Source organism: Pelobates fuscus, chromosome 9 (assembly GCF_036172605.1).
Source record: "Pelobates fuscus isolate aPelFus1 chromosome 9, aPelFus1.pri, whole genome shotgun sequence".
NCBI classification, from domain to species: Eukaryota; Metazoa; Chordata; class Amphibia; order Anura; family Pelobatidae; genus Pelobates; species Pelobates fuscus.
In genome coordinates this window covers 21,451,182-21,474,768 of record NC_086325.1, presented here as the reverse complement: position 1 = coordinate 21,474,768, position 23,587 = coordinate 21,451,182, and the positions used below count along the sequence as shown (strand labels likewise).

Sequence of the window (23,587 nt, the reverse complement as noted above, 5' to 3'; positions counted from 1 at the left end):
GTCGGGAGGCAGAAGTTAGGGCGGTGGTGATGGCGTGCCGGCACTTGAAGGCGGAGGATAAGATTTGATTAAGGGATTTTGTAAAAAAAAAAAATGTTCCTGTCTTCCGCTCAAGGAGTTCCTTGATTTTAAAAGGGGATGATAGGAAGGAGGCCGGAAAAGAAGGGGAGGGGAAAGGCGGAAGTATCGCAAGATACTGAAGACTTTGGGAATTGGCTTAGGGCTTTTGTATCCTAGTAGGCGTAATCGGGGTAAGGTCCCCGTTTCCTAATGATGGTGCAGGAAATTTGCTCTTTCCGGGGGCTGCAGGCGTGCCCCCAGGAGTAGGCAAATTCAGTCTGATAAAAAACTTATCGCACCCGAAAGGGGCATCGGTAAATGAGGACATCGGCACGGACCTGTTCTGTATCTTTGGCATCATTCGGCCTTGCCGTCGAGTTGGTTCGGGGGAGCGGGACGTGTTCGATTATTGACGACCCTTCCATCTTTTGGGTTGCATGTTTGCAGGTGCCTATTGGTGACCTCTGCTTGCCAAGGGGCGGTTCCATTTCATGTTCCTACTTCGGGTAGTTGGTTCCGTCTGGGAGTGGGTGGTGAAAGAGGAATCAGGAAGGGGTTCCTTAGTACATTATCTGTAAGATAGCTTGCTGTGTGGGCTCGGCTGGGCCGGGCCTTTGTGGACATACCTTACGGTCGCGGGAATCCTACCGCGCGTCCTAGCTTAGGCTGGAAATTGTTTCGGTGGTAGGAGAAGGTCAATTGCCTGGGGATCAGTTGACTGCACTTCAGGAATTAGGGTGAAGGTTCACAGGTCCAAGAAGGTCACGCTGAGAAATCGCAGTTGTTCATAAGGCAGTTTCAAGTTTGCAGAAGTTAGGGCGGTGGTGATGGCGTGCCGGCACTTGAAGGCGGAGGATAAGATTTGATTAAGGGATTTTGTAAAAAAAAAAAAAAAAATGTTCCTGTCTTCCGCTCAAGGAGTTCCTTGATTTTAAAAGGGGATGATAGGAAGGAGGCCGGAAAAGAAGGGGAGGGGAAAGGCGGAAGTATCGCAAGATACTGAAGACTTTGGGAATTGGCTTAGGGCTTTTGTATCCTAGTAGGCGTAATCGGGGTAAGGTCCCCGTTTCCTAATGATGGTGCAGGAAATTTGCTCTTTCCGGGGGCTGCAGGCGTGCCCCCAGGAGCAGGCAAATTCAGTCTGATAAAAAACTTATCGCACCCGAAAGGGGCATCGGTAAATGAGGACATCGACACGGACCTGTTCTGTATCTTTGGCATCATTCGGCCTTGCCGTCGAGTTGGTTCGGGGGAGCGGGACGTGTTCGATTATTGACGACCCTTCCATCTTTTGGGTTGCATGTTTGCAGGTGCCTATTGGTGACCTCTGCTTGCCAAGGGGCGGTTCCATTTCATGTTCCTACTTTGGGTAGTTGGTTCCGTCTGGGAGTGGGTGGTGAAAGAGGAATCAGGAAGGGGTTCCTTAGTACATTATCTGTAAGATAGCTTGCTGTGTGGGCTCGGCTGGGCCGGGCCTTTGTGGACATACCTTACGGTCGCGGGAATCCTACCGCGCGTCCTAGCTTAGGCTGGAAATTGTTTCGGTGGTAGGAGAGGGTCAATTGCCTGGGGATCAGTTGACTGCACTTCGGGAATTAGGGTGAAGGTTCACAGGTCCAAGAAGGTCACGCTGAGAAATCGCAGTTGTTCATAAGGCAGTTTCAAGTTTGCATGTCAGGTAGTCGCGTGGAATGGGTCTGTAGCCGTTTCATGGCGAAGGCTACTGGTGGAGCCATTGCGGGTGGTATCGAGTTGTTCACGGATGCCTCTGGGAACATAGATTGCGGGGCATACCTGGAAGGCAGGTGGTGCGCGGAACGGTGGCAGGAGGCATGAAAGGTAAGTCCTCTAATTCGAAGTTGGCATCTTTTGAGTTATTTCCATTGGGGGTGGCCGTGGCTCTAAAAGGTGAAGGATTAAGGGACAAAAAGTCGTAATTCACAGACAATACGGCGGGGTTCATGCGGTTTACCATCCAGCCGGGTCCTCGGTACAGGAGGTACGCTAATGGCGGCGATTCGTATTATTGTGCAGGTCGTTTAATATCGGGTGCAGGCACGCCACGTGCCTGGTTGGCGGAAGGTAAGGGCTGGTTACTTGGCTCGCGCACAAGGGGACAAGCTGCGAATGGCGGCCCCAGGGGGCGCGGGAGGAGGGACAGCCCGGTCTGGAGGAAATGTGGCAGCTCGAGACGCCATGCTTGGAGGATTGATACGGAATCCTATGGCACCGGGCACAGGGACTGCCTATGTGGAGGTTTGGGATATATGGGACGAGGCGGTTGGTTTCACTGGGGGGTCCCAGTCAAAGGAGGGGTGAAGGGATACCTTGCTGTGGTTCCTAAGCCACTTGTTCTTTCAGCGTTAGCTCCATCGGCAAGGGACAGGAGCATGGCGGCATTGGCGTTAGGGTTCAAACTGACCGATTGGGAGGAAGTGACGGAATGTTGACACGTCCGTCAGGCATTGCGGGTCTTACGGAGAGGTATGAAATATGTTGGTGCCGGGCGGCTGGTTTCCTTGGGTAACGCAACGCCTGGTGGTGTATCACTCTACTTTTGAGGTGAGTTTGTTTGCGGTGGCCTTCTCGGGGGCTTGGAGCAATTAGGATTGGGGAGCTGGTGAGTGCCTTTCAGGCGGGTGTTGGGGGGGGTTCTACACTCGGTTGTTGAACCTCAGTCGATTAAGGTAATGATTCGGTGGGGTTGTACAAGAACGGATGTGTCTGGTAAAGGAGGTTTGGTAAAGCTATATTCCTTGCCGGGGTCAGGGGTACGCCCGGCGTCAAGCGCATCATGTTACTTGGAGCTTTGCCCGGACATCCCGGGTGGCTTACTGGTAAAAGGGGACGGATCGGCGCGGTCACGATTCAATTCCCGCAGGGGTTTGTTCGGAGGGGCTTGACAATGTTGGGTTTGGATCCCGGGCACTTTGGGGCCCAAGCTTCCCGGATAATGGCGGCGACAGAGGCGTTCCGCCTGGTTTTACGTGAGGACCTGGGGAAACGTTTAGGCAAGTGGGAGTCAGTACGGTTTAAGTCCTGTTTACGGCCGATCTATTTGGTTTAATGGCTACGGACGTATGGGTTTGTGTTTGGGGCTATGCTGCTTTCATTTCAGGTTTGGTGACATGGTTGGTGGGCCACTCTTACATCTAAGGGGCGCAGAAGGGACCCGCGGTTCGGGTCAAGCGCAACTGGGCTTTCCTTTGGAATTGGTGGAGCTGGAGTGGTTTTGGTTTTTGGGGGTTTTGGTGGCAAGGCAATAGGGGAGGAAATTTTCCGGAAGGTAACTAGGGGTACTGTCTAGGACATTCTGGTAATCCGCAAGGGCGGGAAGGATATCGGCATGGTCCCGGAAAAGGAATTGAACAGGTGGAGACAGAGGGAGGTGGACTGGCTATGGGAGCTGGCCACAGGTGGTGGTGGTGCGGTCCGAGATGGTTCCTCGGTTACATTGGAGACAAACTAGCTACCCGGTCTCGGTGGCGAGGACGAATTAATAAAAAAACCAAAAAAAAAACATTGATGGCGGTATTTTAGCAGATGTGGGGGCGGTGGAACAGTGAGACACAACGGACTGGGAGGCAAGCTCCCTGGGTACTCCAGGGGGGATGGGGTACGTTTTCGGATGTAAGGTGTGATCTGTTTAAATTGGGCCTTCAGGAAGGCATTCAACAGGCCTTATTCCGGTGTGGTGGGGGTCGCTAAGGAGCTTTATGTGTCAAGTCCTGAGCTGTGGCGGGGAATGGCCTGGTTAAATCGGAGGGTAGATGGAGGAGAAAGTGGGCATCCTGAGGTTTAGTGTGGATTGGGCAGTGTTGCACGTGGTTGGTAGGTTCGAGCCCGTCGGTGGCTCCGAACCTGGGGGTGTGGTGGTGTCTTGGTACACCCTACACTGGAACTGAAGGGTAGCGGTGTCTTGGTACACCCCTACAATGGATATGGTGGGTAGCGGTGTCTTGGTACACCCCTACAATCGATATGGTGGGTAGCGGTGTCTTGGTACACCCCTACAATCGATATGGTGGGTAGCGGTGTCTCGGTACACCCCTACAATTTAACCTGGTGGAAATGTGGTCATATTGGACGGCCAGTTTCTGTATTAACATGTTTTTTAGATTGTTATCTATTGTTATTATTGTGGGGTCATTGCTAGGGGTATGTTATGTATATGGGGGGATGTTAACTTTAATAAGATTTGTTGGCAATGACCCCATTTGTTATTCCTTAATTATTTTATTAATAATTTAATAAAGCTGTGGACTAATTATTTCCAACAGTATAACCTGTGTCCGTGTTTTAATGGGGGTTTGGGTAAGGTTAGCGCATATGCCGGCAAATCCGACTGTGCGCCTGTCATGTATTCTACAATTTGAAATTCTGTAAGTAACCGACTAATGATGACGTCATGATTTGGAACGCCTGATGGCACATATCTAGGGACCTTTAGCCCATCCCATGGGTGGTTCCAGTTGTGTGATTTGCAGGAAGGGGCACGGCTTGTTACACCCCCTCCACAGGGGGGCGTTTTAGGGGGAGTGGTTTCTAATTGAATATTCACTGCGCATGCTCTGTTTAAATACTTCTAGTTTGTTAGGGAAATCCCCCACATGACCAGCTAGGGACTCACAATCTGCTTTTGATGTAACCTTGTGCTGTGCAGCACCCTCATATTAATACAAAAGGTGGCAGATCTGAGAGTGGAGGGAAAGTACGATTGGCGTGCCCACTAGCTGTGATTGGTTCTTGATAGTCCACTTCTCCGGAAACCGACAATATTCAGGACCTCCCCATAATCATTAAAGATCCTCATGTATCGCTCCGATTTCTCAGTAGCCAATGGGAACCAAGTTTTTGCTCATTATATTATTCAACCCATAACTCTGTCTCTTATAAATTGATCATCTGAATCCGGATTGTAAGTGCACACTCACCATGTTAGCACTACTATCTATCACTTTCACTAGAGGTATCCCTCACACTCAGTGTCTGTCACTCTCACTCCCGGTATCCCTTACACTCAGTGTCTGTCACTCTCACTCCCGGTATCCCTTACACTCAGTGTCTGTCACTCTCACTCCTGGTATCCCTCACACTGAGTGTCTGTTTCTCTCACTCCTAGTATTCCTCACACTCAGTGTCTTTCACTCTCACTCCAGGTATCACTCACACTCAATGTCGGTTTCTCTCACTCCCGGTATCCCTCACACTCAGTGTCTGTCACTCTCACTCCCAGTATCACTCACACTCAGTGTCTGTCACTCTCGCTCCCGGTATCACTCACACTCAGTGTCTGTCACTCTCACTCCCGGTATCACTCACACTCAGTGCCTGTCATTCTCAATCCCGGTATCCCTCACACTCAGTGTCTGTCACTCTTACTCCCTGTATCCCTCACACTCGGTGTCTGTCATTCTCAATCCCGGTATCCCTCACACTCAGTGTCTGTCACTCTTACTCCCTGTATCCCTCACACTCGGTGTCTGTCATTCTCAATCCCGGTATCCCTCACACTCAGTGTCTGTCACTCTTACTCCCTGTATCCCTCACACTCGGTGTCTGTCATTCTCACTCCCGGTATCCCTCACACTCAATGTCTGTCACTCTCAGTATCACTCACACTCAGTGTCTGTCACTCTTACTCCCGGTATCACTCACACTCAGTGTGTGTCACTCCCGGTATCCCTCACACTCGGTGTCTTTCACTCTCACTCCCGGTATCCCTCACACTCAGTATCTGTCACTCTTACTCCCGGTATCACTCACACTCAGTGTCTGTCACTCTCACTCCCGGTATCACTCACACTCAGTGTCTGTCACTCTCACTCCCGGTATCACTCACACTCAGTGTCTGTCACTCTTACTCCCGGTATCACTCACACTCAGTGTCTGTCACTCTCACTCCCAGTATAACTCACATTCAGTGTCTGTCACTCTCACTCCCGGTATCACTCACACTCAGTGTCTGTCACTCTTACTCCCGGTATCCCTTACACTCAGTGTCTGTCACTCTTACTCCCGGTATCACTCACACTCAGTGTCTGTCACTCTTACTCCCGGTATCACTCACACTCTCTATCTGTGTTCTTTTCAGAATATCACTCTCTCCAGTGGATGTACGGCTGTGAGCTGAGAGATGATGGCAGTACCAAGGGATATAGTCAGTTCGGTTTTGATGGGAAGGATTTCCTAGCTCTGGATATCGAGCGTGGGGTTTATATTCCACTCACAGACATGGCTCAGGTTACTGCACAGAAATATAACAGCCCAGAGGAGAAACTGGGGGAGAGACATAAGTTTGACCTGGAGAATCTGTGCATTCAAGGGCTAAAAGAATGCATCCGTTATGGCAAGGAGGAGCTGGACAGGAGAGGTGGGTGCTGGGTATGAGGGAGGAGCTACACAATAGAGGTGGGTGATGTATGAGTAGGAGCAACACAGGAGAGGTTGTTGCTGGGCATTGTGTAGAGGTGGAAAGGAGGGGTGGTGGGTGTGGTATGCATAGGATCTAGACAGGAGGAGCTACACATAATAGGTGGGATGAGTATGAAGGAGGAGCTAGATAAGGAAAGAGGGGAGTTTTATTGGCGGCAGCTATGCGGGGGAATTGGGCTGGGGTATGTTGTTTTGCATAAGAGTACAAACTGGGGTAGGTGATGAAGGGGATTGTAGACATGTGCAATTCGTTTCGTTCCCAATGTAAATTCGGCTGAATTTCGGCAATTCAGACATTTGAATGCTTCTGAATGTCCAAATTACCAAAGTGCCAAATTTCGGAAGCGCCGAATTTCGGAAGTGCCGAACTGAACCGATTTGCTGAAGTGCTGAATTTTGGACGTGCCGAAGTGCTTTGGATTTCTGAAAAGTACCAAAACAAGAGAGAAAGGGAAAGTTACTGGAATAATGACCGGAATCTAACCCTAACCCTAACCCTACCCCTAACCCTAGATCCTAGAATTGGTTGTGGTGGTTAGGGGTAGGGTTAGGGTTAGGTGTAGGGTTGGGGGTAGGGTTAAGGGTAGGGTTAGTGCTGGGGTTGGGGGTAGTGGTAGGGTTAGGTTTAGGGGTAAGGTTAGCGTTAGGGTTAAGGTTAGGGGTAGGGTTAGGGGTAGGGGAAGGTTAGGGTTAGGGTAAGGGTTGGGGTCAGGGTTTAGAGTATGGGAAGGTTAGGGGTAGGGGTCGGGTTAAGGGTAGAGATAGGGGTAAGGTTAAGGTTAGGGGTAGGCTTAGGGGTAGGGTTGGGGGTAAGGTTAAGGTTAGGGGTAGGCTTAGGGGTAGGGTTGGGGGTAGGGTTAGGGGTAGGGGGTAGGGGGTAGGATTAAGGTTAGAGGTAGGGTTGGAAGTAGGGTTAGGGGTAGGGTTAGGATTGGGGTAGGTTGGGGTAGGGTTAGGGTTGGGGGAAAGGTTAGGGTTGGGGTAGGCATTGGGGTAGGGTTAGGGTTGGGGGTAGGGTTAGAGTTGGATAGGGTTAAGTTTAGGGTTAGGGTTGGGGGTAAGGCTAGGGTTAGGGTTGGGGGTAGGGTTACGGTTAGGAGTAGGGTTAAGGTTAGGGGTAGGGTTAAAGTTGGGGTTAGGGTTAGGGTTGGGGGTAGGGAATTGCTGAAGTCCCGAATTGCCGACATCCCAAAGTGCTGAATTGCCGAAGTCTCGCATTGCCGAAGTCACAAATTTCGGAAGTGCTGAACCGAAGTCTCAAAGTCCCAAATTGCCAAAGTACCGAATTTCGAAAGTACCGAATTTCGGGAGTGCCGAACCTAACCAAATTTTTTTGACCATGCACATCCCTAATGAATTCTGAAATGATATCAAGACTACATGTTACCTTTACGCCAGGAAGTTTGCCATTGTTTCCACAATGGATCTACTGCTGATATTGTATCCCTCCTTTCTTGTTTAACAAGGGACACTATAGACATCATTGAATTGATCTGGGTGCAGTGTCCCTGTCCCTTTAACCCTACAATGGTAATTATTACAGTTATTGAGAAACTGCAATAACTACCTTGCAGAGTTAACTCCTCCTCTAGTGGCTGCTACCAGACAGCCACTAGAGGCACTTCCAAGTCCTTAGCGGACTTCAGGTCTGGTAAATGACACTGGACAACCTCACACTGCATTAGGACATCCAGCGCCATTGAAAACCCCATAAGAAAGCATTGATTCAAAGCTTTCCTATGGGGAAGTCCTAATGCGATTGCGTCATTGTCTGGTGGAGGCCAAGCTTGACCCAGCATTGAGGGACATCAGTGCTGGAATCTGGTAAGCGAATAAAGCTTTTTTTTAACCCTTTTACTGCTGCCAGATGGGCTCGGACAAGAGGGGTGGGCAAAGTGCACTATAGTGCTAGGAATATAACTTTGAATTCCTAGCACTATAGTTTCCATTTAAGAATGAAAACAATTGTTCTGAACAAAACAAAATGAAAACAAAAGGAATTTTAGCAATATGACTGTTCAACTAATTGTGTGCACGCTGATGGGCCCATTGGGTGGCCTATATACTTAGGGCCACCCAATGGGCCCTATATCTTCAGAGGCCAGTCAGCGCTGCAGCTGTGTAATAGCACGATTGGGCCCCTTTAAAAATAGCATCCACGCTGTAAGTACTGCTGAGAGGAAGTGACGGCCGGTAACTTCCTCCCAGCTCAAGTTGAGTTGAGACCGTGAGGAGGGGAGAGCCAGCCGACTCCCATCAGCCCCAGCCACCCTCCTGCACTGAAAAGGTAATAAACAGGATGGTGGCTGAAAAATGAGCTGCATGTGTGTATGTCAGTGTGTATGTATGTGTGTCTATGTCAGTATGTATGTGTGCCTCAGTATGTATTTGTCAGTATGTGTGTGTGTTTCTGTATTTATGTGTGTGTCTGTATGTGTGTGTGACTGTATGGGTGTGTGTCAGTATGCATGTGTGTGACTGTAGCGCTTTTATTGGTATGCCTGTATGTGTATGTGTGTCTGTATGTGTCAGGATCGGGACAGGGATCCAACACGCAGAGTACAAAGAGTAGCAGATACGTATACCGGACCTTAGAATGGCCGGACTTAACGTAATACTACGTATAGAATGGTCAGGGACAAGCCGAGGTCGAGGGAACGAGAAGACAGGTAAGCGAGAGACAAGCCGGGTCAAGGATAACAGAGAAGACAGGTAAGTAATAACAAAGCCGGGTCAGAACCAAAAGACAAGAGAATACAAGAGCACTGTGTGACTAGGCTGGCTAGAACCACGACAGGGCAATGAGCAAATGCTGAGAGCTCCCTTAAATACCCTGGTTCTAGAGACTAATCACGCCTCCGCCGAGACCTGATTCGTGTCCGGGATTTGACTGACAGGTCGGGCTAGAATAGCGTCATGACGTCGACTATTGAGCGTCACGTTACAAAAAGGCATAGTTCTCTCGCGGCCGGCGTTTACATGCGCGAGGGGACCGCGAGGAACGGGAGAATCATGCCGTCTGGATGGAAAAACGTCTAAGTCTCTACCCATCTCAGGGGTAGAGACTACAGGTACCCTGACAGTACCCCCCCTCTCAGAAACGCCCACCGGGCGGAAGGAACCGGGATGAGATGGAAAGCGGGAAAGCCCTGCGAAGACGAGGAGCATGGACATCCTCCTGTGGTACCCAGGTCCTCTCTTCTGGACCATATCCCTTCCAGTCAACCAGGTATTGAATTTTCCCCCGGGAGATTCGAGAATCGATGATGGAGTTGATTTCGTACTCCTCCTGACCCTCAACCTGAACAGAGTGAGGAGAGGAGACCTTGGAGGAGAATTTGTTACAGATCAGGGGTTTTAGCAAGGAAACATGAAAGGAATTAGGAATACGTAAGGCAGAGGGGAGCGCTAGGCGATACGCAACAGGATTAATTCGATTCAGGATCCTATAGGGTCCAATGTAGCGAGGAGCGAATTTCATAGATGGTACTTTCAAACAAATGTTTCTAGTACTCAACCATACCCTATCACCAGGGACAAAACTAGGAGCCGGCCTTCTGCGTTTGTCAGCGTGTTTTTTATACAGTATAGAATTATGTAGGAGAATTTGTCGAGTCTGATCCCACAACTTCTTCAGATTGGCAACATGAGTATCAACCGACGGTACCCCCTGGGAAGAAGGAACCGACAGAAGAATGGAAGGATGAAAACCATAATTCATGAAAAAGGGGCTAGAGCGAGTTGAATCGCAAACAAGATTATTGTGTGCGAACTCTGCCCAAGGAATCAGACCGACCCAATCGTCCTGGTGTTCAGAAACAAAACAACGCAGATATTGTTCAATCTTTTGATTGGTACGTTCAGTGGCTCCGTTAGACTGAGGGTGATAAGCAGAAGAAAAATTCAATTTAATGCCTAGTTGAGAACAGAATGATCTCCAGAAACGTGAAACAAACTGGGAACCTCTATCAGAAGTAATCTCGGAAAGTATCCCATGTAAGCGAAAGATCTCTTTAGCAAAAATCTCCGCTAATTCAGGTGAAGTCGGAAGTTTAGGTAAAGGCACGAAATGAGCCATCTTGGTAAACCTATCCACCACTGTGAGAATAACAGTGTGCTTTTTCGAAACAGGCAAATCCACAATAAAATCCATCGCCAAACAGGACCAAGGTTTTTCTGGAACTTCCAGGGGATGTAAGAGACCACAAGGAAGCGAATGAGGTAGTTTAGTCTTAGTACAGACCTCACAGGCTCCGATAAAATCCTTAATATCCCTCCGTAAAGAAGGCCACCAGAAATCCTTAGAGATCAAGGAATATGTTTTGCGAACGCCCGGATGACCAGCCACCTTACTCTCGTGAAGACACTGTAAGAGCTCCAGTTGGAGTTCAGGAGGAACGAAGTGTCTAGACGCAGGAGTCAGTCTAGGTGCCAGATGCTGCAAGCTCCTGATCTGATCCAGACGTGGAGAATGGATTTTGAGAGTTATGTTAGCGATGATATTACACTTAGGTACTATAGAGGATAAAACCGGCTCAGATATGGCAGAAGGTTCATGTTGGCGAGACAAGGCATCAGCTTTAGAATTCTTAGAACCAGGCCTATATGTGAGTATGTAATTGAAGTGAGTGAGGAATATAGACCAACGGGCCTGTCTCGATGATAATCGTTTAGCCTCCCCAATATAGGATAAGTTTTTATGATCCGTCAAAATGGTAACAGGATGCAAAGTCCCCTCCAATAGATGTCTCCACTCCTTTAAAGCCATGATAACCGCTAGGAGTTCCCTGTCACCAATGTCATATCTGCTCTCAGTACCCGATAATTTTTTGGAAAAATACCCACATGGATGTAATGGTTTATCCACACCCAACCTTTGGGACAGGATGGCACCTATACCCGTCTCAGAAGCGTCAACTTCGAGTAGGAAAGGTAGAGTAGTATCAGGGTGAACTAAAATTGGTGCGGAAGCAAACAGCTCCTTGAGAGTCTTAAAAGCCAGAAGTGCTTCAGTAGACCAATTCTTAGTGTCAGCCCCTTGTCTGGTCATATTGGTGATAGGAGCAATAATAGAGGAGTAACCCTTAATGAAACGTCTGTAATAATTAGAGAAACCAATAAATCTCTGAATGGCCTTGAGACCCTTAGGTAAAGGCCAATCTAAAATGGATTGGAGTTTCTCCGGATCCATTTCAAACCCCTCTCCAGAAATCACGTAACCAAGAAAGGTAGTCTGGGATTGGTCAAAGCTACATTTCTCTAATTTGCAGTACAAGCCATGTTGAAGAAGTTTGTGCAAAACCCTTCTGACCTGTCCGTGGTGAGTCTCAATATCCCTGGAATGTATAAGTATATCATCGAGGTATACAATAACACAGTCATGCTGAAACTCCCTAAGAACTTCATTAATAAGATCCTGAAATACCGCCGGGGCATTACAGAGACCAAAAGGCATTACAGTATACTCATAGTGCCCATAACGAGTATTGAACGCAGTCTTCCACTCGTGTCCCTGCTGAATTCTCACCAAGTTATAAGCACCTCTGAGGTCTAACTTAGTGAAAATCTTGGAACCCTTTAATCGATCAAAAAGCTCGGTGATCAAGGGGATCGGATAGGCATTTCTAATGGTTATCTTGTTCAAACCTCGGTAGTCAATGCAAGGTCTTAAAGAACCATCCTTCTTTTTAACAAAAAAAAATCCAGCCCCAGCAGGGGAGGAGGATCTCCTAATGAACCCTTTGTCTAGGTTTTCACGAATATACTCCTCTAAGACTAAGTTCTCATTCGTAGACAAAGGGTATACATGGCCCCTGGGAGGCATAGTACCAGGAAGTAAATTAATTTTGCAATCAAAAGGCCTGTGTGGTGGTAAGGTATCAGCCTTTCCTTTGTCAAATACCGCCTTTAAATCTAGATACAAGGACGGTATCTGTACTTTAGTAGAGTCGGTAGAGTTATTAAGTGTGTTAACAATACAAAGGGGTGACACTCTCTTTAAACATCTCTCTTGACAACCCTGACCCCACGAGACAATTTCCCCTGATTTCCAATCTATAATGGGGTTATGTCTCTTCAGCCAGGAGTATCCCAGGACTATGGGAACAGAAGGAGATGAAATGAGTAGTAGAGATATCTCCTCCTTGTGAAGAATACCAGTAGTTAAGTTAAGAGGTGTAGTCTCCCGGAAAATCACAGGCTCAACTAAAGGTCTACCATCTATGGCCTCAACAGCCAAAGGTGTCTTCCTTAACTGGGATGGGATAGCGTGTTTGGTGAGAAAAACTTGGTCGATAAAGCTCTCAGCAGCTCCGGAGTCTATCAATGCCACAATCTCTAAAGTTCCCTTCTCCCAAGTTAAAGAGACGGGTAATAGAAGCCTGTGTTCTTTGTAGTTATGAGTAGAGGACAAAATAGAAACACCCAAGGCCTGTCCTCTAGAGAAACTTAGGTGCGAGCGTTTCCCGGGCGATTGGGACAATTCAAACGTAAGTGACCTCTGACTCCACAATACATACACAGTCCCTCCCTTCTCCTGTACTGTCTCTCCTCTTCTGAGAGGCGAGTAAGGCCTATCTGCATAGGTTCTGGAAACTGTGGAGTTTTGGTTTCAGGACTTTGAAATGAAGGAGCTAGTCTAAAGGAAGGTCTACCGGTTCTATCTCGAGTGTTCTGCCTCTGTCTTAGACGTTCGTCAATGCGAGAGATAAAGGAAATTAAGTCCTCCAAATTCTCGGGAAGCTCTCTCGTCGCTACCTCGTCAAGTATTACATCGGATAATCCGTTTAAAAATACGTCTATATAAGCCTGTTCATTCCACTTAACCTCTGCCGCCAAAGACCTGAACTCTAGTGCGTAATCCACAAGTGTTCGGTTCTCTTGTCTAAGGCGCAACAGTAATCTAGCTGCATTGACCTTTCTGCCAGGGGGGTCAAAAGTTCTTCTAAAAGCAGCTACAAAGGCATTATAGTTATAGACTAATGGATTATCATTCTCCCACAACGGATTAGCCCATCTCAGAGCCTTCTCAATGAGTAAGGTGATAATAAATCCCACCTTTGCCCTATCAGTAGGGTAGGAACGGGGTTGTAGCTCGAAATGGATACTGATCTGGTTCAAAAAGCCACGACACCTTTCAGGAGAACCAGCATAACGTACAGGTGGGGTAACTCGGGAAGAAGCACCTACAGTGGCTACCTCTAGCCCTGAACTCACAGGAGGAATAGAAGTATTACGCATCTCCTCAGGTGGATTATTAGGACGTGATAGTAACGCCTGTAGTGCTAGTGCCATCTGATCCATTCTATGATCCATGGCGTCAAACCTAGGATCAGGAGAACCAAGCTGACAGTTTGTACCTGCAGGATTCATTGGCCCTGTCGTAATGTCAGGATCGGGACAGGGATCCAACACGCAGAGTACAAAGAGTAGCAGATACGTATACCGGACCTTAGAATGGCCGGACTTAACGTAATACTACGTATAGAATGGTAAGGGACAAGCCGAGGTCGAGGGAACGAGAAGACAGGTAAGCGAGAGACAAGCCGGGTCAAGGATAACAGAGAAGACAGGTAAGTAATAACAAAGCCGGGTCAGAACCAAAAGACAAGAGAATACAAGAGCACTGTGTGACTAGGCTGGCTAGAACCACGACAGGGCAATGAGCAAATGCTGAGAGCTCCCTTAAATACCCTGGTTCTAGAGACTAATCACGCCTCCGCCGAGACCTGATTCGTGTCCGGGATTTGACTGACAGGTCGGGCTAGAATAGCGTCATGACGTCGACTATTGAGCGTCACGTTACAAAAAGGCATAGTTCTCTCGCGGAGAGTTTACATGCGCGAGGGGACCGCGAGGAACAGGAGAATCATGCCGTCTGGATGGAAAAACGTCTAAGTCTCTACCCGTCTCAGGGGTAGAGACTACAGGTACCCTGACAGTATGTCAGTATGTATATATGTCTGTGAGTGTCTGTATGTCCTTATGCATGTGTGTGTGTCTGTCTGTATGTATGTTAGTATGTGTCTGTGTGTGTGTCTGTATGTATGTTAGTATGTGTCTGTGTGTCAGTATGTAGGTCTGTGTGTCTATATATCTGTTTCAGTATGTGTCTCTGTAAGTATGTATGTGTGTTTGTAAGTATGTCTCGGTGTGTCTGTATGTGTGTATCTATGTATCAGTGTGTGTATCCGTGTTTGTGTCTGTGTGTGTATACCTGCATTCAAACACCAACATTCACACACATACAAAAACATGCTAACATTCAAACACAAATTTGTGTGTGTGTGTGTATATGAGTATGTATGTATATATATATATATATATATATATATATATATATATACACACACACTAACACAATAGACAGACAGCGCATCCAATACATACACACTGAATCCACTACACATGCACTAACACACACTGCACATCCACAAATACTCTACAAACACTACTTCCTTGTGGGTGGATTTGAAGGCGGGTCCTGTGGGCAGGATTTGGAAGTGGGCCCTGAGGGTGGACTTGGAGGCGGGGGGCCCAGACCTTGAGTTGTTTTAGGGGGCCCAACATTTCTGATGGCGGCCCTGACAACAGTACCTCCCATGTGCAGGTTTTATGGTGTTTTGGAAAGTTACATGGTCAATATAGAGCTTGCCCAATTTAGTTTGACAGATTTGTTTGCTGGACCTATGTTGCCTTTGAAACCATATGGCAGCCCAAGAATAAGAATTCTTCCCATCATGGCAGATCAAATTCAGAAGTAGACAACTCAGCGCATTGAAAGTGGGATGTGTCCAGTCTTTTTTAGCAGCCACCCTGGCCAAAGTTAGTGTTACATTTTTCTTGCACTTTTTTTAACCTACAACAGCACTTTCATCATCATCATTATATGCTTTATGGTTTTAAAACACTCATATTTGTATTCAGCGAAGTCTACGAGTACAACAGTACCCCCCATGTACAGGTTTATGAGGTTTTGAAAAGTTACAGGGTCAAATATAGGACTTGCAATTTAAATTCTCTGGACTTTAGGCCTGGGTTGTCAGGGAGGTCCCTCAAATTCCCAAAAATAAATTCACAAAGTTATGTTAACATAATATATAAATATGAAAGGCTCTCCACTCGAACTTCAAAGTCCAATTTGTACCCAGTGCTAAGTAACACAATGCATATACTTCACACACACAGACCTAAACAATGTAGAACCTCTCCATTCATCTCACTGCAACATTCATTCAGGTACTGGCTGAAGCTTGGATGATACTCCATCTCATTTATTATTGCTTTGTAGTGTTACTATAGCATTGTTATTATTATTATTATTATTATTATTACTATTACAGAGAGAAGCTTTTTGGATATACATGTTGGAGACACTGGCGGATCCAGAGTCTTATCTCGGGAGGGGCACTCATAGATTTTTTAGAGAAACAATCCAGGCACAATAACCACTACAGCTCTCTGTAGTGGTTTTGGCGTCAGGAGTGCCGTGGCGCCCTCCCAGAATAAATAGTCAAACTGTTTAAGAACAGTTTGACAATTTACCTGGGGTCTGCTAGGATAGGGGCTGTAGTAGGGGATAGGGCCTCTAGTAATGTTTGTGTGTGTGTGTGTGGGAGTCACTGAGTGTGTGAGGGATATGGGGGTTGGTATGGGAGCCAGTGTGTGAGGGGTGCAGAGCGTGTGTGTGGTTGGGAGGCAGTGCATATGGGACACTGTGTGTATGGGGGTGCAGTTGGAGCACTGTGTGTAGGAGGCAGTGTGTGCATGGGAATGCAGTGTGTATATGTGGGGTGCTGTGGAAGCGCTGTGTGTGTATGGGCCCAGTGTGTGTATGAGGGTGTAGTGGGGGCAGTGTGTGTATAGGAGTGCAGTTGGGGAAGTGTGTGCATGGGGGTGCAGTGTTTGTGTGGGGGAGCACTGTGTGTATGGAGGTGCAGTGTGTGTGTGGGGGGGGGAGATGTGTGTGAGGGTGCATCGTTTGTGTGGGGGGATAAGTGTGTTGGGGTGCAGTTTTTGGGGGAGCAGTGTGTGGGGGGGGGTGCAGTGTGTATGGAGAAGTGTGTGTGTGTGGGGTGGAGTGTTTGTATGGGGAGCACTGTATGTGTGTGGGAAATGTGTGTGGGGGTGCAGTGTTTGCACCCCCCACACACTGCTCCCCCATACACACAGTGCTCCCCATACAGTGTGTGTGGGGGGTGCAGTGTGTGTGGGGTGCAGTGTGTGTGTGTGTAGTGTTTGTATGGGGTACAGTGTGTGAGTGGGGGTGCAGTGTGTGAGTGGGGGGGTGCAGTGTGTGTGTGGGGGGGTGCAATGTGGGGTGCAGTGTGTGAGTGGGGGGTGCAGTGTGTGAGTGGGGGGTGCAGTGTGTGTGTGGGAGCAGTGTTGTGTGGGGTGCAGTGTGTGAGTGGGGGGTGCAGTGTGTGAGTGGGAGCAGTGTTGTGTGGGAGCAGCGTTGTGTGAGGGGGGAAGTGTGTGTGGGGTGCAGTGTGTGTGTGGGGGTGAAGTGTTTGTATGGGGAGCACTGTGTGAGGGGGTGCAGTGTGTGAGTGTGGGGTGCAGTGTGTATGAAGGACAAGTGTGTGTGGGGGTGAAGTGTTTGTATGGGGAGCACTGTGTGTATGGGGGTGCAGTGTTTGTGGAGGATAAGTATGTGTGTATGGGGGGCTGTGGGGGAAGTGTGTGTAGTTGGAGGAGGCAGAGCAAAACAAATGTATTTTTTTTAAAATTAAAAATACATTATTTTATATTTTTTATATCCCCCCTCCCTTCTTACCTTTGCCCTGGGAGGGGGGATATTATATCAAATCCCTGGTAGTCCTCGTGGTGAATCCCTGGCAGTTCTAGTGGGAGTGAACTCTAACCTGCAGCTCAGGCTAGAGTTCACTCTTGCGAGAACGGAGCATTGCCGTGGTAACCGCGGCAACACTCCGTGCTCGCGAGAGGAGACCCGGCGGAGCTCAGCTGCAGGAAAGAGCTCCCGGGTCTACTCTCCCTCCTTGCCAGCCGCCAGTAATGTGCCTTCAGACCGGGGAGGGAGATCCCTAGCAGCCAGAAGGGCCTTACACACACTGCACATCCACAAATACTCTACAAACACTACTTCCTTGTGGGTGGATTTGAAGGCGGGTCCTGTGGGCAGGATTTGGAAGTGGGCCCTGAGGGTGGACTTGGAGGCGGGGGGCCCAGACCTTGAGTTGTTTTAGGGGGCCCAACATTTCTGATGGCGGCCCTGACAACAGTACCTCCCATGTGCAGGTTTTATGGTGTTTTGGAAAGTTACATGGTCAATATAGAGCTTGCCCAATTTAGTTTGACAGATTTGTTTGCTGGACCTATGTTGCCTTTGAAACCATATGGCAGCCCAAGAATAAGAATTCTTCCCATCATGGCAGATCAAATTCAGAAGTAGACAACTCAGCGCATTGAAAGTGGGATGTGTCCAGTCTTTTTTAGCAGCCACCCTGGCCAAAGTTAGTGTTACATTTTTCTTGCATTTTTTTTAACCTACAACAGCACTTTCATCATCATCATTATATGCTTTATGGTTTTAAAACACTCATATTTGTATTCAGCGAAGTCTACGAGTACAACAGTACCCCCCATGTACAGGTTTATGAGGTTTTGAAAAGTTACAGGGTCAAATATAGGACTTGCAATTTAAATTCTCTGGACTTTAGGCCTGGGTTGTCAGGGAGGTCCCTCAAATTCCCAAAAATAAATTCACAAAGTTATGTTAACATAATATATAAATATGAAAGGCTCTCCACTCGAACTTCAAAGTCCAATTTGTACCCAGTGCTAAGTAACACAATGCATATACTTCACACACACAGACCTAAACAATGTAGAACCTCTCCATTCATCTCACTGCAACATTCATTCAGGTACTGGCTGAAGCTTGGATGATACTCCATCTCATTTATTATTGCTTTGTTACTATATTATGTAGTGTTACTATAGCATTGTTATTATTATTATTATTATTATTATTACTATTACAGAGAGAAGCTTTTTGGATATACATGTTGGAGACACTGGCGGATCCAGAGTCTTATCTCGGGAGGGGCACTCATAGATTTTTTAGAGAAACAATCCAGGCACAATAACCACTACAGCTCTCTGTAGTGGTTTTGGCGTCAGGAGTGCCGTGGCGCCCTCCCAGAATAAATAGTCAAACTGTTTAAGAACAGTTTGACAATTTACCTGGGGTCTGCTAGGATAGGGGCTGTAGTAGGGGATAGGGCCTCTAGTAATGTTTGTGTGTGTGTGTGTGGGAGTCACTGAGTGTGTGAGGGATATGGGGGTTGGTATGGGAGCCAGTGTGTGAGGGGTGCAGAGCGTGTGTGTGGTTGGGAGGCAGTGCATATGGGACACTGTGTGTATGGGGGTGCAGTTGGAGCACTGTGTGTAGGAGGCAGTGTGTGCATGGGAATGCAGTGTGTATATGTGGGGTGCTGTGGAAGCGCTGTGTGTGTATGGGCCCAGTGTGTGTATGAGGGTGTAGTGGGGGCAGTGTGTGTATAGGAGTGCAGTTGGGGAAGTGTGTGCATGGGGGTGCAGTGTTTGTGTGGGGGAGCACTGTGTGTATGGAGGTGCAGTGTGTGTGTGGGGGGGGGAGATGTGTGTGAGGGTGCATCGTTTGTGTGGGGGGATAAGTGTGTTGGGGTGCAGTTTTTGGGGGAGCAGTGTGTGGGGGGGGTGCAGTGTGTATGGAGAAGTGTGTGTGTGTGGGGTGGAGTGTTTGTATGGGGAGCACTGTATGTGTGTGGGAAATGTGTGTGGGGGTGCAGTGTTTGCACCCCCCACACACTGCTCCCCCATACACACAGTGCTCCCCATACAGTGTGTGTGGGGGGTGCAGTGTGTGTGGGGTGCAGTGTGTGTGTGTGTAGTGTTTGTATGGGGTACAGTGTGTGAGTGGGGGTGCAGTGTGTGAGTGGGGGGGTGCAGTGTGTGTGTGGGGGGGTGCAATGTGGGGTGCAGTGTGTGAGTGGGGGGTGCAGTGTGTGAGTGGGGGGTGCAGTGTGTGTGTGGGAGCAGTGTTGTGTGGGGTGCAGTGTGTGAGTGGGGGGTGCAGTGTGTGAGTGGGAGCAGTGTTGTGTGGGAGCAGCGTTGTGTGAGGGGGGAAGTGTGTGTGGGGTGCAGTGTGTGTGTGGGGGTGAAGTGTTTGTATGGGGAGCACTGTGTGAGGGGGTGCAGTGTGTGAGTGTGGGGTGCAGTGTGTATGAAGGACAAGTGTGTGTGGGGGTGAAGTGTTTGTATGGGGAGCACTGTGTGTATGGGGGTGCAGTGTTTGTGGAGGATAAGTATGTGTGTATGGGGGGCTGTGGGGGAAGTGTGTGTAGTTGGAGGAGGCAGAGCAAAACAAATGTATTTTTTTAAAAATTAAAAATACATTATTTTATATTTTTTATATCCCCCCTCCCTTCTTACCTTTGCCCTGGGAGGGGGGATATTATATCAAATCCCTGGTAGTCCTCGTGGTGAATCCCTGGCAGTTCTAGTGGGAGTGAACTCTAACCTGCAGCTCAGGCTAGAGTTCACTCTCGCGAGAACGGAGCATTGCCGTGGTAACCGCGGCAACACTCCGTGCTCGCGAGAGGAGACCCGGCGGAGCTCAGCTGCAGGAAAGAGCTCCCGGGTCTACTCTCCCTCCTTGCCAGCCGCCAGTAATGTGCCTTCAGACCGGGGAGGGAGATCTTTGATCTCCCCTCCGGTCCGTGAAGGCACTTAGCAGGGCTGGCGCTTGGATAGCACCGAGCCTACAGGAGAGAGCATCGGATCTCGGGGGGGGGGGCAATTGCCCCCTGTTGCCCCCCCCCCGGATCTGCCTCTGGTTGGAGACTCTGTCCGCACCTGGACTTTATGAAAAGAACTCATTGTACTTCTTTCTCCAGAGAAGATAATTGGCCCTTTTCTTGTTTTATGTCACCCTGCAAATGAGTATTGAGCAGTTATTATTTAGTAGTATTTCCCTTAGGTGATTCAGCAAATATTTAGTGTACTGTGCAATAATATATAGTTGATATTTGTGTTTGGTAATGGATGTTTTTTATGCATTAGCTACATGTGTTATTAATTCAAGAGAAAAGGAGGGTAATAGGCGCTGGCTATAGTAAGTGGTGAACAGGCAGCAGTGTACAAAACAAGGATTCCCAAGACCTTGTATGTGGATACAAACAAAAGAAAAATAAGTTTAAACCACGCCTAAAGATTAGTATATACCAAAATATACATACATATATTTGACGGATATTTCCAAAAGTAGATGGTAACCTCAAAGTAAAAAATAAATAAAAGATAATAGTGCAATACAGTAAAACAATCCATGGAAAAATTGATATAGCTATACACAGTCCACTCACATTTGGATGAGCTATAACAGAGCTTGGCTGTGATGTGCTTGGACGGTACAATCCCCGTCTCAGGATATGTAGTTATGGTAGCTCCAGATGTTTCCAAGGTGCAATAGTATAGTTGGTATGGAGAAAGAAAATATAGCAGCAAATGGTGAAGTAAGTACTAGTAATTGGATAAGAATAAATAGTAATGTACTTACAATTACTAGAGCATAAAGCCTGCTCTAGTGTAAACAGCTTAGGTGGTATAATCCCCACCAAGGATATGCAGGATCCAGGGAGTAAATAAAAATAGTTGGAATATAAAAGTAATCTATAAAAAGTACTTTAATATATAACAAACAAATATAAAAATCATAGCAATTATGAAATGAAAGTCCACTTAACGCGTTTCGCCTGGTAGGGCTTCTTCAGAAATGTGGATTACCTCCCTCAAGGATCTGTTTATATATGGCTGTAAATTGGATAATTCGTTGGTGGTGTGGTGGTTCCTATTTCCGGGTTTCGTGTTTGGAACGCATGTGTCGCCTGAATAATGACGCGGTACTCGCGTCGCACCGGAAATTACGTGATGTACGCGTCATTCCGGAAGAGCATATCGGCGCGATCAGTGATGTTGCGCTCAGATGGAACGCACGCAGCGCTAGGAGAGCAGCGTGCGTTGCGTTCCAGAGCGTGTATGGTGGCTAGATTGGATCAAAACAAGCAAAGAATGAGCATAGAGTCCTTCATAATAATATAGGCGCCATATTTGTTATTGGCAGCAAACAGGGATGTTGGAAAAAAAAAGTCATAAAAAACCAACAGGATTACACTAATGACAGTATTGGCAGCTCAACATAATTTGAATATTTAAAAGGCTATACAGAAAAGATGTATATACACTCCATAAAAATAATATAATACATAGAAACATGTTATTTATTAAGCATAGTTTAAATAGATGAATGTATATCATACACTCATATGAATGCATGCATAATTTAAATAGATGTATAGCATATAAATGATCTCCTCTAATAAATATATTAAATAAGATTAGGTGGAGATTAAGAGACATATAATAGTACATTAGTACAAATGAGGAACACATAAAAATATGTATATATTGGCTTTTATACATATGTCTTTTCTGTTTTTCAACAAATTTATGAATGATTTTTATTGGTTATATATATATATACCAATAAAAATCATTCATAAATTTGTTGAAAAACAGAAAAGACATATGTATAAAAGCCAAGGAGTTCAGATAAATGTAAAAAAGATCGGAGAGAAATTAAAAAATAAAAAGATAAGAAAAGTAAAAAAAGGGAATATAATTAAAAATAAAAAATATATATTTTTTTTAATTTTATTAAAAAAATCTCTATACGAAAAAATTTCCAAATATGTATTTATTAATATTGTTCAAAAAGGGGGGATTTAAAAACAAATACTATTTTATTATAAAAAATTAAAAAGATCAAAATCAGCGTTGAGCGCATTAGGGTGTAGGGTGTCTAATTTCTATTTTGTCCAATCTTTTTGACAAAATCTCCTCCCCTCCAGTGGTTTTTTTACTATTGCAATCCCAGTAAATGAAAGGTTTTGGGGTCATTATTATGCATGCAGAAATGTGTTGGTATAGAGTGATTTTTTAAGCCTTTTTCTACATTTCTGCAGTGCTCTGCTATTCTTGTTTTTAAAGGTCTGATGGTTCTGCCTACATACTGAAGGCCGCACGGGCATTCCAATAAATAAATCACATTCTTGCTGTTGCATGTAATAACCTCTTTTTTTTTTGTTTTAATTCTTTATTTTCAATGACAGAAAAGGAGAAACAGGTATATGAGCAGTACATAGGCTTACGCAGAAGCCATGATTTGTATTTTACAATGGTTTCACATTAATACAGAAAGCAGAGAGTATGTTGTTAGGTATAGATGCCACTATGTAAGCTTTCAACTTGTACTGTTTCTTTCTGTCAGGTTTTTTGTTTTTAAAACATAGTACAATCAAGAAAATAAGAAAAATAAAACATAGACTTAACTTTGTAAACATAGAAGGTGATCGTGGGCCGGGGTACCGGTAAACCCGGACCAGTGGTGGGTGGAGGGGAGGGGGGAGGGGGGGGAAGCATCCTGGTTGTCCGTTCTTGTATAGGAGTACGTCTGGTCTGGTTATAGGACTCAACTGTTAATGTAATTTTCCCAGGGTTCCCAGATCTTGGTAAAGGCTTTGGTGGAGCCACGAACTCTGGCCGTAAGTTCGTCCATGAGGTGACAGTCCTTGATCTTGTTAATAACTGCGGACACCGGGGGGACGTCTGGCCTTAACCACGTTTGGGCCAAGGCCCTTCTGGCTGCTAGGGTGAGTTTGTTAAGCAGGCGTAGGTCTGATATGGGCCAGTCCTCTACCGGCCTGGCCAGGAGGAACGTCCATGGGTCTATCGTGATGTGTCTATCCATAACTTGGGAGATTAATGATTGGATTGCCTTCCAGTAAGGTTTAATTTTGGGGCAACTCCACCACATGTGAATATAAGTCCCTTTTTCTCCGCAGTTGCGCCAGCAGAGATCATTGGGTATCTTGTTCATGTGGTACAGTTGCACCGGGGTGGTGTACCACCGGAACATTGTTTTATAGGACTGTTCCTGCATCGTAACGCATATTGAGGTTTTAGTGTTTGCCTCCCATATGTCCTGCCAGTCGGTGCCTTCTAAGGTTTCCCCTAAATCTGATTCCCATTT

At 46.8% G+C, this 23,587-nt stretch overlaps 1 protein-coding gene across 1 annotated transcript in view; it reads left to right on the top strand.

Moving 5' to 3' along the window:
- LOC134573606 (class I histocompatibility antigen, F10 alpha chain-like) overlaps positions 1–23,587 on the top strand; it is a 57,719-nt gene that overhangs the window by 1,066 nt on the left and 33,066 nt on the right. The window contains exon 2 of the mRNA XM_063433391.1: positions 6,155–6,433. Coding sequence (XP_063289461.1) covers positions 6,155–6,433 — 279 coding nt within the window. The remainder of the gene's footprint in view (positions 1–6,154; positions 6,434–23,587) is intronic.